The sequence below is a fragment of the Panthera tigris genome, chromosome A2, assembly GCF_018350195.1.
Source record: "Panthera tigris isolate Pti1 chromosome A2, P.tigris_Pti1_mat1.1, whole genome shotgun sequence".
Classification (NCBI taxonomy): domain Eukaryota; kingdom Metazoa; phylum Chordata; class Mammalia; order Carnivora; family Felidae; genus Panthera; species Panthera tigris.
In genome coordinates, this window is record NC_056661.1 from 18,486,882 (window position 1) to 18,501,655 (window position 14,774).

Sequence of the window (14,774 nt, forward strand, 5' to 3'; positions counted from 1 at the left end):
GGAATCATTCCTGCCCAGGGAGAGGCAGCACTACCCAAGGTAATAATAACCCCTTTGCAGTGTGAGAAACCATGATGAGGTAGGTTGGGCAGGCTTTACCTCCTCCCTAAATGTAAGCCTCTGTTCCACAGCCAGCACCTGGCAGAGTGGAAGGGAGAGAAGCCAGAACTAGTGCTTCCCATAGCCCTCCAGCAGACAAGAATGGGGTCAATGGGAGCACAAGCTGACATTGCATGAACTGATCTATTGCTCGGAAATGGGGTCTTTTTTTTTTTTTTTTTTAATTTTTTTTTAACGTTTATTTATTTTTGAGACAGAGAGAGACAGAGCATGAACGGGGGAGGGTCAGAGAGAGAGGGAGACACAGAATCTGAAACAGGCTCCAGGCTCTGAGCAGTCAGCACAGAGCCCGACTCGGGGCTCGAACTCACAGTGAGATTGTGACCTGAGCTGAAGTCGGACGCTTAACCAACTGAGCCACCCAGGCGCCCCAGAAATGGGGTCTTTCAAGAAGTGTACTTCTCCAAGAGGAGAGGCACATGAGAGAGAGAATAGGTGGTTTGCCCCACACACACACCAGAAAATCAGAAACATCCTCCACCCTAGCCACCTACCCCAGAGTATTCAGCCTTAGCTTCCTAACTCTTGTAGAATGCCCTCCAGGTCCAGGCTCCTGGATGGGAAGGGCCCTGACCCAATCCACCCTCACTTGAGGGTATAGTAATTTGTAGTCACAAAGGGCATCTTGCTGACCACAGCCATTTGCTGCTTCCGCCGCACCTCTACCAACAGCGGGGTACCTGGCCGACTATACTCACAGGGCACATAACCCATGGCCACATTCTTCTTCAGGCAGGGAGAGGGGCAGCCACTGGTAACAGTACCTGTGTGAGAAGAAGCCATGTCAGCACCACCTTACCAGTCCAATGCCCACCCTCCTAGGGAAGGGACAAGGGCTCTCCAACTTCCCTGGTCCACCTACCAATCATGGTGCCCTCCATATTCAGGATGGGGCTGTGTGCCCGCATAGGTGCCCCCTCGCACATTAACCCTACACGTCTCCGCTGCATTTTGCCCTTCAGCTGAGGAAGAATGACCGACGCTCCAGGGAAGTCCATGGCAGTTCGGCGGCGCTTCCCTGAAGCATGACACCACGCTTAAGCCACAGTCCATAAAACCCTTGGCCATAGGAGGTCCTAGTTACAAGGACCCCAAGTAAAATCCATCCAGCAGTGAGGTCCCTTTGCTCAGGGACCCCCAAACTCCATTCCTCCCCTGCAATGCAGTCAGCCACCCACCTCTTGTCCCCAGGTCTTGAAGATTATGCTGCCCACCTCAGCCTGCTGAGGATCTAATGGGCAAAGCCACAGTGGCTACACAGCCTTGGGAGCAGTCATAGGCTGGCCACTGTAGCCTTCAGGATTCTGAGTGCTGGCCCAGCTCACCCAATGTCCAACTGAGGCTGCCTTCCACAGGTGTGGTGTGTTCATCAATGTCACTCCCATACAGGCAGAGGCCTGCCTCCAGGCGTAGGCTGTCCCGAGCCGCCAGCCCTGCCAGCTTCACCTCTGGGTTTTCCAGCAGAGCTGTTGCCAGGTGGACTGCCCCTGCAGCTGGCACCGAGATCTGCATGGAACACCAGAGAGCAGGTGGGCAGCTGGCTCCAGAATCCTGTGTCCTGCACCATCCTACACCTACTTTTTCACATACCTCCACACCATCCTCTCCTGTGTAGCCACAGCGGGTCACACGGCAGCCAGACACGCCAAACACTTCCATCACAGCACTGGTCATGAAGGGCAATTTTCTTAGGTCATCTGCCACGCCGGCCTGCAATACCTGGGCCGCAGTGGGGCCTAGGCCCAGGGAGACCGTGACCAATTGTCCAGGTCCTAGTTTCCTCTCAAAGCTGGACCACAGCCCTTACTCAGGGACCAGAATAAGCCCTGAGCAAGTGCTATTCTGCAGGTGGGAGAAGGTGCTCTTGCCCACAGCCCATGGAGCCTTATGGCAGGTAGAGGGAGGACATTAATACCAAACAGAATTATGGCACACAAATGTCACACCATGTACACTTTCCTCCTGATAGGCCTTCTGTGCTTAGTAGTTGAAAAGCCAGGAGGCAAAGGTCAGCTCCAACCCTAGCCTGGCCTGCTCACCTTGCAGGGCTAGCAAGCCATTATCCACCACTTCCAAGCTCACATCACTGCCCATGTTCTGAAGCTCCCTGACCTTGCCCTGAAAGGAAAGACAGAAACACCACATCAGCTTCTGGGACCACTTACTGAGCACTTACTGTGGGCTGACAGCTGGCTGAAGAGCTGGGCAGAATAGGCCAGTTCCCATCTGACAAAGTCACATAACTAAGTGGTATGGATGACCCAAGGCCAGGTCTGCCAGCGCTAACATCAGGCTCCAGCTTTTACCTTAACCAGAGGATGCTCACTTGGGAGCCAGGGTCAGTTTTACCTCCCCTACTACCCCATCACTGAAACCTGGCATTCTCCAGGCAGGACCCACTCTGGCCTGCTGTTCACTCACTCAAAAAGCCATTGTCTGAGCCCTTTGTCCCTGCTGGGTCTGTCCTGTTCTGTGAACAAGGAACATAGGGTACCTAGAACACAGAAGGGCTGTACCTGCATGAGGGCCAAGTCCTTGTCCCAGCAGCCAGCGTTGGACACCACATACAGGTACCCCTCAGAGGTGCTGGTCACGATCAAGTCATCTAAGATGCCTCCAGCCTCATTGGTAAACAGTGACAGCGTCCCCTAGTGCCAAAATGGAGCATCTTTGCCTCCAGATCCAGGAGTCAGACAATGCCCCCGCCCCCCCCCCGGGCCACTCAGCTGTCACAAATTCCTGAACAAGAAGCCTCATGTGCAGGGCTGGAAGGGGAGGAGGAACAAAGCTAGGTGAGTCCAGGACCCTGTCCAATCCCAGGGTTTTTGATCCTCATGCACTAAGAAAGTTTTCACCCCTTCCCACCTTGGGAGACCTCCCTGATCTGGTGGGGCTTCTGTACCCCTCCCCACTCAGTACTGAGAGCCCCACCTCACACTTAATCCATGACACCTAGGACTTGCTGCTTTATCCCACCCAGACCTGGGACAACTCAGTCCATTCCCCAAACCCCAAGATGGAAACTTCAAAGTGCATCTTGATGATCCCATGAGCTCCACAGCAATACTCCAAAATACTGTGAGCCTGGCCTCACAGCCTCCCCACTGGATGGACAGTCTGAGATTGAGAAGTCATATGAATCACCTGGGGATCATGTTAAAATGCAAGTTCCGATTCAGCAGGTCTAGAGCAGCGCCTGACAGTGTATTCCCTAACAAGCTCTTGGTGATAATGAGGCTGTTGGTTTAATGGACTGCCTTTGAATTTCAAGGGTTTTGGCAGCATGGAAAATCACAGAACAGGACATAAACCTGGGTTTCTAGCCTTCCAGCCTGATGTGGTAAGGATGGAATAGCCCCCCCCCTCCCCTGCAGATAACTAGATGTCCAGACATGACACAGGGACCCCATGCCCCAAGACTGCAAGCCCTGAGAAGCTGTATCTGAACATTGCTGTCCTTCCACCCCTCCCCCCATTTGCTGGCTCATGACTAAGAACACCCATTTAACAAAGTAAGAGGGACCCACCTGGTTTGGCCTTAGCTCTGCAATATCTCCAACCACTAGACTCTCCATCAGCTTCACCCGGTCACAACCAAGTATCTTGGTCTGGGAAAAAGATCCAAAACCTCAGACCACAGTAATCGCTGCAATCAGGAAAGCCACTGGACAAGGAGGCATCCTCCCTGCCATCCACAGTACAGCCCAATGCAGCCTAAGTGCCTGAGCAGTCTTTTGGTTCTGCGGATGGCAGATCCCCACCTTCTGGTTCCCCCACATCCACCAACACAGGAGGGGGTGCAATGGAGTTGTTTAGGAAACTTGAAAGGGCCCAGCACCATCATGAAATATGCTCTTTTCCAAACCAACACCCAGGACAGTTGATGAGAATGGGCGCCAGCCCTGGGAAACCCAGGACATAAAGTCATGCTACTAAGAGGGAGTAGGCTGAAGAGATTAAAGAGGAGACAATCAAGAGATCCTCTGAGTTAATTTCCTGGGCTATAGTCTCCAACACCTGAGACCTCCACTTCTGCAAGGGCAGCCCTTGGAATCCACCTCCCAACAAAGCCAAAAGCTACACCACTGTGGAAGGGGAGGAAGCCCTGACCTGGCAGCAAGTATGCTTCCCTGGCTCACCTGCAGCATGTGGGACACATCAAAGAGTGAGCAGTGCCGGCGTGTGTGCAGGTGTGAGGCAACGTGACTGTCCCGGTACTGCACAGGCAGACTCCAGCCTGCAAACGCCACCATCTTCCCGCCATGAGCCAGGTGGAAATCATAGAGTGGTGTCCTGCGGAGCACGTCCTGCGGGTGGCTGGGTTCAGGGCTACCAGGGTCCCGGCCTCAACCCCCCACCCTTCCCGCCCCTCCAAAATTGGCACCATGCCCCAGTACCCTCTATCCCACCTGTGCACAACTGAGTGGACGGCCCAGGGCCGACGGGAGCGCCTGCAGACGCAAGCCCAGATGGGCCACCATGCTTACTGCCCGCTGCATTGTTGCCCGCAAATGGTGCAGCCGGCACACAGAGGCCACCACTCTGCCAGGCACGCTGGGAGATGTAGTCCAGGCTCTGCTTGGACAGGTCTCTCTCCCATAAAGGGGATCAGAAGGGGCGGGCAGCCCAAAAGGCAGGCAGCCCTAAGGGCAGGCGGGGCTTTAGAGCAGAGTGCAGTGACTCCTTTCTGTAGGGAAACAGCCCCAGGTGCTTCCAGCTGATCTTTCTGGGCAGATTAGGCAGTCCAAACCAGTTAAACTGCTTGGAGTCAGAGCCAGGGGCTAGACCTCCCCTTGATGACAGCCCAGCCTCCAAAAGGCCAAAGTTCCATAAAGGGCTGGAAGGCCTGAATTGCACATTCAGGACACCCGGAGTGCAAGGTCACATGGGGGAGGGGAAGTGGGGGGGGGGGGGAGCACGCAGGAAGGTGGAGCCAGCCTGGCAGGCTGAGCACATCAGTAAACTGGCCTCTAGTGAGGGTCTCCAGCTCTCCCACTGGGAGGACACAGGCAGCCAGCAGTCATGCATTTCACAAGTATTTATTGATCTTGCTGCACACTAGGCCCTGTGCTGGGTACTGGAGACACAGCCATGAATGAAGCACAGTCCCTGCCACCCCCTCAAGGACCTCCTCCTATACTTACTTTCTTTTTCTTTCTCTCTCTCTCTCTCTCTCTCTCTCTCTCTCTCTCCCCTCTCTCTCTCTCTGAAGGCTGCTACTCCCGGAGCACAGGACTGTGGTCATTACCCTCTTAGCAAAAGCTAAATGAGGCTAAATAAATGACCCCACAGGCAAAGATAACACCTGCAAGAACTGTAATAGTTAAGAGCAGAAGGTAGCCACCAAAAGGTAGCTGACCTGCCTCCAGAAAGCTGTTGAGCCACACAAACTTCCAATTTTCCAGGTCTAACACATATTGCAGTGTTGCTGCAGCATAATGCCCTGGAGCAAAGCCAGGAAAAAACAAAAGGTAGATTTTCTCATAAGAGTAGCCTGCCTTATTCAGCAGCAGGCCTGGGGTTATAGCAGACCTCAGCCTCTTGAAAGACACCAGTGCAAATGCCCACCTGGACCCACACCCTACCAAGGTTGGTCTTTCATCACACTTAGCATGATTCTTGAAGGGGGAAGCTGGGAGAAGGGACAGGGTGTGCTTTAGGCAAAAAGGTCCCAGAACTCATTAGACACCAGTCTTGCCAGAGACACTGCCCAGGCTGGATGGGCAGGCCCATTTGAACACACATCCAGGAGTCAGCTCTGGGACCAAGGGATTCAGGCTGCCCAAATCCCCAGCTTCACTCCCTAGGCAGACAGCAGGAGTTAGGACAGGAAATTTCTTCTTCTGGGCATAAGAAAGAAGACCACTAGGGGGCGCAGAAGGAAGACGTGGGCTCCTGTTTTTTCCTTGAGCTTCCCGACTACATGACTGCCATGGCTACAGCAGCCTTCCAATGATAGAGCAGGTTTTTAGTAGGTCACCCCAGTGCACTGCATTCAGGGTGAAGGAGCAGGCAGAAGACTGGAGTGTGCATGTTGGCAGAAGGGGATTCTTAGTAAACAGAACTGGAATGTTTTCAGGGTAGGAAAAGGAGTTTCAGGTTGCAGTCAGATGAGGACAGAGTACATCCCTGCTGAGAACTCATGCTGAAGCAACTCAGTTTAGCCCCCAAGAATCTTGAATCTGTGAACGTGGCCCAGACACAGTGGGCATGCAGGCAACACTTGTAATGCACAGGGAAAGCACTTCAGCCTCTGGTGGCCTAAACCAGGTCTGGGTGGGCATGGAAGGCCAACATCTTGGCTAAGAGCCATGGTTCAAGTGTAGGAAAGCAAGTTCAGGTCATAACAGCCATCCACCTGAAACACAAAACACCATCAATCTGACCAGCTCAGGGCAACGGGAGCCAAGCAGGGGGAAGCGATCACTCACATCAAAGCGGCCGATCCTTGTGGAGGTGTGACTGGCCCGGATCATCTCTGTCAGCGCCCACATCTGCTGCACCTCGGAGGATACCCTGCTGGGGTCTGGGAGACCCTGCTCCAGAAGGAGGGGTCAGTGGCCATGGGTCCGTCCCCAGCACTGCCCTTAAAGCTCCAGAGAGGCCAAGTTGGGCTACAGGGCCCTCAAACTAAGACCAGTAACATTCCCAGATAACTGGTAACACGTGAGGTTAGGGCCTGATCTACAGTAGGCAGCCCAGCCCCACTCAGAGATGCCTCAAATCCCATGGACCACCCCTGAGGAAGATGGCACAGAGTGAACCAAGGGCCCTGGGTCCAGTCCCAGATTTTTTCAGAAAGAGGCCTAGGTGGGGCCTCCTGTGCTGGACACAGGGGCTATTCACACATGGTTTTTACCCAGGATGAGGGCTTACCTCAATGAGGGGAGCAGGCTGCTCACAAGGCACTGGGTGGGAGAGCCACTTGGGGAAGGTCATGGAGGGGCTCTGCAAAGCAAAGGCATACTTCTCTGAAGGAGGCAGAGTGGGAGAGCCCTAGGACCATATTCCAAGGTCCTCAGAACAGAGAGAAGGGCACCTGAGCCTCAGACACTGAGAAAACCCTGTTCAGGGGTCCACAAAAGTCCAAGGGGGCATTCAGACTACCTAAGTTCTTCTGCTATGCAGGAGGCCCCAGGAACACAAGGAACAAAAGTATCTCCCAGACCCTAAAGTCTCAAGCTCTGAGAGAGGCAGGTGACCTCAAAGGTCAGAGGATATGAGAACATGGCTTCAACTCTCGCCATGAACTTCCAGCATTCCCACCTGACTAATTTCCATGAAGGCCTCCTTCTGAGTCTTACCATCCACTTCCAGCCCCATACCCAACATCCCTAGCCATAGCTAAGAGCCTCCCTGGGAAAGGGCCAACCCAACAGCTCTGAGCTGGTCACTTACCTTTGATCCCTGCTGGTAAATCTGCAGTTCTTCCACTGTGAAAGACAGCCACAGTGGTGATGGCTGTCGCAGAATCAGGCGCAGCTCCAGTACTCTGGCCATGTCACACAGCATCTGACATACATACACACACACACACACAAAAGGACCCAGCAAGGCCCTAGCTCACTGCCCAAGAGCCTCCCAACCAGCAGTGAATGAAGATGCTGCCTCCCCAGACCTTTGAGAAGGAAAGAATGGTAATCCCTCCAAGGCACAAGCCCAGGCCAACCTCGCCTCCCCTCTTCCTTCCTGGTATCCTGGCCCAATCCCCAGACCCCCTGTGAGCCCTCATCTGGACTCCCCTAGTCATGCTGAGTCCCAGCTGACCTGGTGCTTGAACAGTGATACATATTCTTGGGCTCCCTCCTCACTGTGTGGGTCAGGCATGAGGCAGTAGTCCCGCAGGCAGGTCACCCACTTGGCCGGTGTGTGCGGTGAGGTGTGCTGGCGAACACGAATGCTCAAAAAGGCTGTGTAGTAATTCTTAAACATGATCTCCTGTAACTAGAGCACACACAACCCACCATGACAAATCAGACCCAGGGCCTGAGAGGCTCAAACATACCATCTCCTCCCCTTAGGAATGTACTCTACTACCAATCTAACAACTTCAGCAAGCATCCACTGGGGCCCAAAGCCAATTTCACTTTCCTAGAAGAGCTCATAGTCTAAATGAGCAGGTCATACAAATAAACCATGACTGCAGATCTTGTCACAAGTCTAAGATGCTGCCAGGTCAGAACCCTAACTCTAGAGGAGGCAGGAAACACGGCCTGAAGATGAGGCCTGAAGGAGTTCATCAAGTGAACCAGGAAAGATAGACAATGTAAAAGTAACATATGCAAAGGGGCACCAAGGGGTGAGAAAACCTGGCCTACCTCTGAAATGGCAGTGATTCAGCCCGGCACCGGGAATTCTCATCATTGGACACTCATCAGAATCACCCAAATAAGTTTGTTTGTTTTGTTTTTGTTTTAATATAGATGAATAGGCTCCACCCTAGGTCTACTGAATCAAGATTTACAGAGTTGGTCCATTTAGTGAAGTTTCCTAGCTTATAGCAAGAAACAGCTTGAAAGATCACCACACACTATAGGACAAAGTGCATGGGGTCAAGAGGCAGGCAGGGTGCAGACACAGGGTGCAGACTCAGGCCACTAGAAAGTGGACTTTGTCCTCTGTGCTGAGGTCTTGTCGTGTTAGTCACTCTGTCAGTAGATGTGGACTGGACAGGCAACTGGAGATTGGAACCTGGAGCCATTAGGATGATCCTGATGAGGAATGAGCTGAATCTGACCTGGCAAGCAGGGACTGTAAGAATGGGCAGGAGGCAGGTTTTGAGGTAACTCATTGCCTAATGATCCCTAGCCCAGTAGCCAGGAGCAAAATGACCTCTCACCTCTCCTTGGCTCACAATTGTATTACCAGCATCACCCTACTATCTTGGCACTTCTACACCAGCCCTGTCCTGGATACGGGGCAGAGATGTTGAAGAGAACAGGTCAGAACGCTGCATTCTAGTAAATATGTGTTAACTGAAGGAATAAGTAAATGGTTAACTGGCTCACAAGGGCAAGAACACTGCAGAGGCTTTCTGTGAAAGATTAAATACCCAGGACACGCCCTAGTTCCCGGGTCAGCCCCGCCCAGGAGCCCCGGTCGCGCCCACGGGGCTTGCTCACCTCGAAGGGCGCGACGCTGGGGAAGGTGACATCGATGACCAGCACACCAGGCCGGCCTTGGGAGGTTCGCACGTCGCCCACCTGCAGGGCCACGGTGCCTTTCACATGGCAGGGCACCGACACGCGGGACATGGTGTCAACAGCCGCAACCAAACCCAACTGCCGCTCCTGGCCTTGGTCCACTGGCCTTCCCGGCGTCCCCAGCCGAGTCCCAAGAACTACAACTCCCGGAAAGACTCGCGCTGGGCCAGCCCAGCCAATTACAGATGCTCTGGGCCTGCAGGGAGTCGGAAGTGCCTGCGGAAGTGTCCCTTCAGCCAATCACGGCGCGAGCATTTAGAAGGCATCGTGGGGCCCTGCCCCGAAATGTCCGAGCCATTCTATATCTGAGCTGTCCTGCCCTTCACTGCTCCGAGTCTTGCGCCGTTCCTGGTTCTGTCCCGGGCAGTCGTTGCTTAAAACTCGTAAAGCCACGAGCACTACTGAGCTTTGTGCCCGGCCGACATTAGTTTCAAAAATAGGTATGAACGCCTCCCCTTTTTCTTAATGGACAAAAGATTTGAACAGATAATTTGCAAAAGAATATAAATAGCTAATAAACCCATGAAAAGATGCTTAACATGGTTATTCATCAGGGAAGTGCAAATCACAACTCCCACAAACCCACCGAATAGGCTAAAACTAAAGACGCCAAGATGTGGAATGCCTGGAACCTTAATCCACTGGTAATTTCCAGCCATTTTGAAAAAGTTTGGCATTTCTTTAAAAACTGAATTTCAGGGTGCCTGGGTGGCTCAGTCGGTTAAGCATTTGACTTTCTTTCTTTCTTTCTTTCTTTCTTTCTTTCTCTCTCTCTCTTTCTTTCTTTTTCTTTTCTCTGCCCCAGTTTGTAAGCTAACAGTAAGCCTGCTTGAGATTCCCCCCTTCCCCTCCCCTGTTCGCGCGCTCTCTCTCTCTCTGTCTCAAAAATAAATAACTTTAAAAAATTTTAAAATAAAAACTAAGTTTGTACCTACAGTATGATCTAGCTATTGTATCCCTAAGTATTTACCCAATAGAAATGAAAGGATATGACTGCTCAAGGAATTTATTCATAATAGCCAGAAATTGGAAGTAAATGTCCAATATATAAACAGATAAACTAACTGCAGTGTATCCATAAAACAGAATACTGCTCAAAAATAAAAAGTAATGAACAAATCCAAGTATCTATCAACATATGAATGGGTAAACAAATCATGGTATGTACATATAATGGAATTACTCAGCCTTAAAGATGAATGAAACTGATAAATGCTTAGGTGTGAACATTGAAAATATTATGCTAAACGAAAGAAAAAAACAGACATGAAGGACAAATATTGATTGTATGATTCCACTTACATGGGTTACTTAGAATAGGTGAATTCAGAGACAGAAAGTAAAAGTAGGTGGCCAGGAACTGGGTGTAAGGGGAAATAGAGAGTTACTGCTTAATAGGTACAAAGTTTCTGTTTAGGATGATGAAAAAAATTATGGAAATAGTGGTGATGATTATACAACACCATGAAAGTACTTAATGCCACTGACTTAGACACTTAAAATAAGTAAAATGGTAAATATTATGTATATTCTATCAAAATTTTTAAAAAGGAATGAAGATGCATATGCATAACACCACCAGTAGATCTCAAATGTACTATGTTAAGCAAAAAAAGTCAAACCCAAAAGAGTACATACTGTATGATTCCACTTAACATGAAATTCTAGAAAAGGCAAAACTAATCTACTGTAATATAAATCAGATTTTTTTTTTTCTGGGACTGGGAGTGAAGGGAAAGGATTGACTATGAAGAAGTACAAGGGAATACTTCGGGGGTGATGGAAAGGTTCTACAACTTGATTGTGGTGGTAGTTAATATTCATCAAGACACTTATCAAAATTTATTAAACTGAGTATTTGGGGCGCCTGGGTGTCTCAGTCGGTTAAGTGACTGACTCTTGATCTCAGCTCAGGTCTTGGTCTAGGGTGGTGGGCTCTACGCTGGATTTGAAGCTACTTTAAAAAAAAAAAAAAGGAAAGAAAGAAAGAAAGAAAGAACGAAAGAAAGAAAGAAAGAAAGAAAAAGAAAGGAAAAGGTTTTAGTTTTAAGTAATCGCTACACCCAACATAGGGTTCAAACTAACAACACTGAGATCAGGAGTCACATGCTCTACCAACTGACCCAGCCAGACGTCCCAAGATATGTGCATTTTTATTGTATCTAAATTATACCTCAGTAAACATGATTTTGAAAGAAAAAAAAGAAAGCAAAAAAAAATTAACCATTATGTTTATCACCATCACCATCCTTCCAGGCACTTGTGCCTCAGAGATCATTGATTAAGCCTATTTTATTGATAACAAAGCTGAGGCCAGAAGTGGTCCAGTGATTTTCTGAGCCAATAAAACAGTATAGAGATGGAACAAGGCCTTCTTTTGGGCTTCTTCCTCACAAGTCAGAAACCTCCAGGTAATGGTCAGCTTTGGTGACCTGGGCCTTCTCTGCATTGAGGAACCCAAAGACACAGGCCCAGTGTAACCTTTAGGGCTCTCATAGTAGGGTATCAGACAGAAACAAAACCCGAATTTGAGGCCAGCCCAAGGAATAGACTAGAAGAGTTGTGCTTTCCTAGCCTAGGCACCCAGACTTACAGTGACAGAAAACATTCCCTGGCTTCTCATTGACTGTTGTCAAGGGAAAATAACTTGTGTCCTTGGGTCTCTTGGACTGACCATTGCTGTCTCCATTTTGGCTCAGACTAATGATTCACTGCCTGGGTCTCTCCAGGTTTCTGAGACTTTCCTCTTCATGAAGACCACTCTATCCTGGAGCAGAGGCTTCCTCAAATCCCAAAAGATTATAGGTTCCCTGGGAATCATGAGGGTACACAGTCTCTGGTCTTCAGGACTCACCTCTGAGGGCACAGTCACAGTGTCACCAGCTAGACCCCAAGACGCGAACTTAAATGCTCACCTGCTTGTACTTACCGACTTCTGTCCCACATTTTTCCTTAAACTCTTCTTTCCAGTTTGTCTCTTAACTCAGGCAAAAGACCCCATGGGCATAGAATCCTGGATGGAAACCAGAACAACCACTCAAGGAATAAGGACTGCCTGAATAAGGAACTCTGGCAACCCAGACTACCCAGACCAGTTTGAGTTTAACCCCTGACTCAGGCCTGCAAAGATGGACCATGGAGTGACCCATGGAGTAACTGACAGTTACCTTTACCTCATTAGAATACTAAAATCCCTGCCCAAGAAGAAGTCCAAGCTTCATTTATATAACATACAACATATGTTCAGGTATGTTTCCTTAAGACACATTTGTAAACTTATGCCCACTTTCACATACAATGACAAGGCTCCCATTTCTTCTTCTTCCTTTTTTTTTTTTTTATTTATTTGTTTTAGTAATCTCTATACCCAACATGGGGCTCGAACTCATGACCCTGAGACCAAGAGTCATGTGTTCTCCCAAGTGAACCAGGTGGGTGTTCCAAGGCTCCCATTTCTAAATATTCATCTAACCCTAGGGTGGCACTTGGTTGGCTTAGTCAGTAGAGCATGCTGATGTGGGAAACAAAGGCAAAAGAATAAATTTCCTTACTACTTACATTGAGACAGACAGAATGACCTTCCTCAAAGAACTCAACTGCCTCAATGTTAATACTTTGCTAGAGGCAAAAAGTAACCTTAACTTGACTGGAGCCTACCTCCAGGATCCTGTAAGTCTTCTTTAACATATAAAAATCCCTTTGGAAACTTCCTTTATCTCTGCCTGCCCAAGATATGTGTTAGCAATCATCCTCTAAATGTATGGCCCATTGATATACATCTGAAGGATCTCATGACTAATATTTTACTAGACAATAGTAAATAACCTTATCTTAACAGCAGCTCGTCCCTCAAGGTCCTGGAAACCTTGCTTCTAAAATACGTTTAAGACTTAAGCTATCCCTACCCACCTCCCAATTTGAAGGCATGTAATCAGTCACCCATCACAACCCCAGTTCAGCTCTTTCTGCCCATGGGTCCTGTCCCCATGCTTTAATAAAACCATGTTTTTGCACTGAAGATAGCTTTTTTTAAAATTCTTTAACATTTTTATTTATTATTTTTGAGAGACAGAGATAGAGCTCGAGTGGGGGAGGGGCAGAGAGAGAGGGAGACACAGAATCTGAAGCAGGCTCCAGACTCAGAGCTGTCAGCACAGAGCCCGATGGGGGGCTCGAACTCAGGGACCGTGAGATCATGACCTGAGTTGAAGTCGGATACTTAACCCACTGAGCCACCCGGGCATCCCTGCACTGAAGATATCTTAAGAATTCTTGGCCCTTGGCTCCAAACCCCAACACTTCAAACCACATCACATGCGACTCTTTTTTTTTTTTTTTTTTTTTTTGAAGTACACTCCATACCCAGGGACCTGAGATCAAAACCTAAGTGGACATCAAAAGTCTGATGCCCAACCAATGAGTCACCCAGGTACTCTGAGCATGAGACTCTTGATCTCAAGGTCATGAGTTCAAGCTCCAGGTTGAATGTAGAACTTACTCTAAAAAGAGAAGAAAGGAAACTGCTGAGAAACAGTAGAAGGGTGACTGACTGACTGTCTCACGACTATCCCAATTTTGAGGTGCCTGGCTGGCTCAATCAGTATAGGATGTGACTTTTTTTTTTAACCTTTATTTTTGAGAGAGAGAGAGAGAGGGAGACTGAGCATGAGTGAGGGAGTGGCAGGGAGAGAGGGAGACACAGAACCAGTAGCAGGCTCCAGGCTCCAAGCTGTCAGCACAGAGCCTGATGCAAGGCTGAAACCCACGAACCGTGAGATCATGACCTGAGCCGAAATCGGACACTTAACCAACTGAGCCACCCAAGTGCTCCTAGAGCATCTGATTCTTGATCTCAAGGTTATGAGTTCAAGCCCCATGTTGGGTGGGTTTTAAGATTTTTTAAATCTTAAAAAATAAGTAGGGGTGCCTGGGTGGCTCACTTGGTTAAGCATCCAACTCTTCATCTCAGCTCAAGTCTTGATCTCAGGGTCCTGAGTACTGGGCCCTGTATTGGGCCCTGCACTGGGCATGAAGCCTACTTAAATACATACACACATACATATATATTCATCCTAACCCTAAATAAAAGGAACCTATCCACCCTTGCTCTGGGAGTCAAAATTGGAAGTTATTTCCTGTGATCCCCTTTGCTGCAAATAAAATGTCCTAATGAAAGAGCGGACCTAGGCCGGTCGACTCCATTTTGTTGTGTGTCCTCCATCTCGAGTGACTATGTCCCCGACATGGCCCCCTTTCCGGGAAAACCGCAGAAAGAAATTCCCGCTCAAACCTCAGACCACACCTCCTCCCCTTGAGTAACTTCCCGCTCACCCGTTCAAACCACGCCCAGCAACCTGCGCGCAAGGGGACTCTGACCCTTCCCCAGCCAATTGGCTAAGGCCACGACCACTACTCTACCAACTGCCCCTAGATCCCTATAAAACCTTTGTG

At 49.4% G+C, this 14,774-nt stretch overlaps 2 protein-coding genes across 4 annotated transcripts; both read right to left on the bottom strand.

Annotated features, from left to right (window-relative positions):
* Positions 1–432: 432 nt before the first annotated feature.
* On the bottom strand, positions 433–5,043 carry AMT (aminomethyltransferase). The gene is made up of 9 exons (XM_007088516.3): positions 4,530–5,043; positions 4,260–4,427; positions 3,648–3,728; positions 2,637–2,768; positions 2,160–2,238; positions 1,711–1,856; positions 1,446–1,626; positions 983–1,138; positions 433–884 (listed from the first exon to the last, which is right to left on the bottom strand). Exons 1-9 carry the CDS (start codon positions 4,617–4,619, stop codon positions 706–708), a joined length of 1,212 nt encoding a protein of 403 aa, XP_007088578.3. The 5' UTR covers positions 4,620–5,043; the 3' UTR covers positions 433–705.
* A 100-nt stretch (positions 5,044–5,143) lies between these two features.
* Positions 5,144–9,466, bottom strand: NICN1 (nicolin 1). 3 transcript variants are annotated; one of them, XM_042978948.1, is made up of 6 exons: positions 9,243–9,466; positions 7,888–8,058; positions 7,519–7,632; positions 6,997–7,068; positions 6,552–6,656; positions 5,144–6,478 (listed from the first exon to the last, which is right to left on the bottom strand). In XM_042978948.1, the coding sequence occupies exons 1-6, from the start codon at positions 9,372–9,374 to the stop codon at positions 6,437–6,439; spliced, it is 636 nt and encodes a 211-aa protein (XP_042834882.1). In that variant the 5' UTR covers positions 9,375–9,466; the 3' UTR covers positions 5,144–6,436. The 3 variants fall into 3 exon arrangements, with proteins under 3 accessions (XP_042834882.1, XP_007088579.1, XP_042834881.1); XM_007088517.3 differs by having other exon boundaries at positions 7,888–8,064; XM_042978947.1 differs by having other exon boundaries at positions 7,519–7,629; positions 7,888–8,064; positions 9,243–9,464.
* Positions 9,467–14,774: the final 5,308 nt, after the last annotated feature.

Coding starts and splice junctions, on each gene's coding strand:
- AMT (XM_007088516.3), bottom strand. CDS start 4,619: ATGCAGCGGGCAGTAAGCATGGTGGCCCATCTGGGCTTGCGTCTGCAG. Junction 3,729..4,259: donor ATGTGTCCCACATGCTGCAG/GTGAGCCAGGGA, acceptor TCTTTTTCCCAG/ACCAAGATACTTGGTTGTGA. Junction 1,139..1,445: donor CAGCCTCAGTTGGACATTGG/GTGAGCTGGGCC, acceptor GTCATGCTTCAG/GGAAGCGCCGCCGAACTGCC.
- NICN1 (XM_007088517.3), bottom strand. CDS start 9,374: ATGTCCCGCGTGTCGGTGCCCTGCCATGTGAAAGGCACCGTGGCCCTG. Junction 7,069..7,518: donor TTTACCAGCAGGGATCAAAG/GTAAGTGACCAG, acceptor TTTGCTTTGCAG/AGCCCCTCCATGACCTTCCC. Junction 6,479..6,551: donor CAAGGATCGGCCGCTTTGAT/GTGAGTGATCGC, acceptor TTTGTGTTTCAG/GTGGATGGCTGTTATGACCT.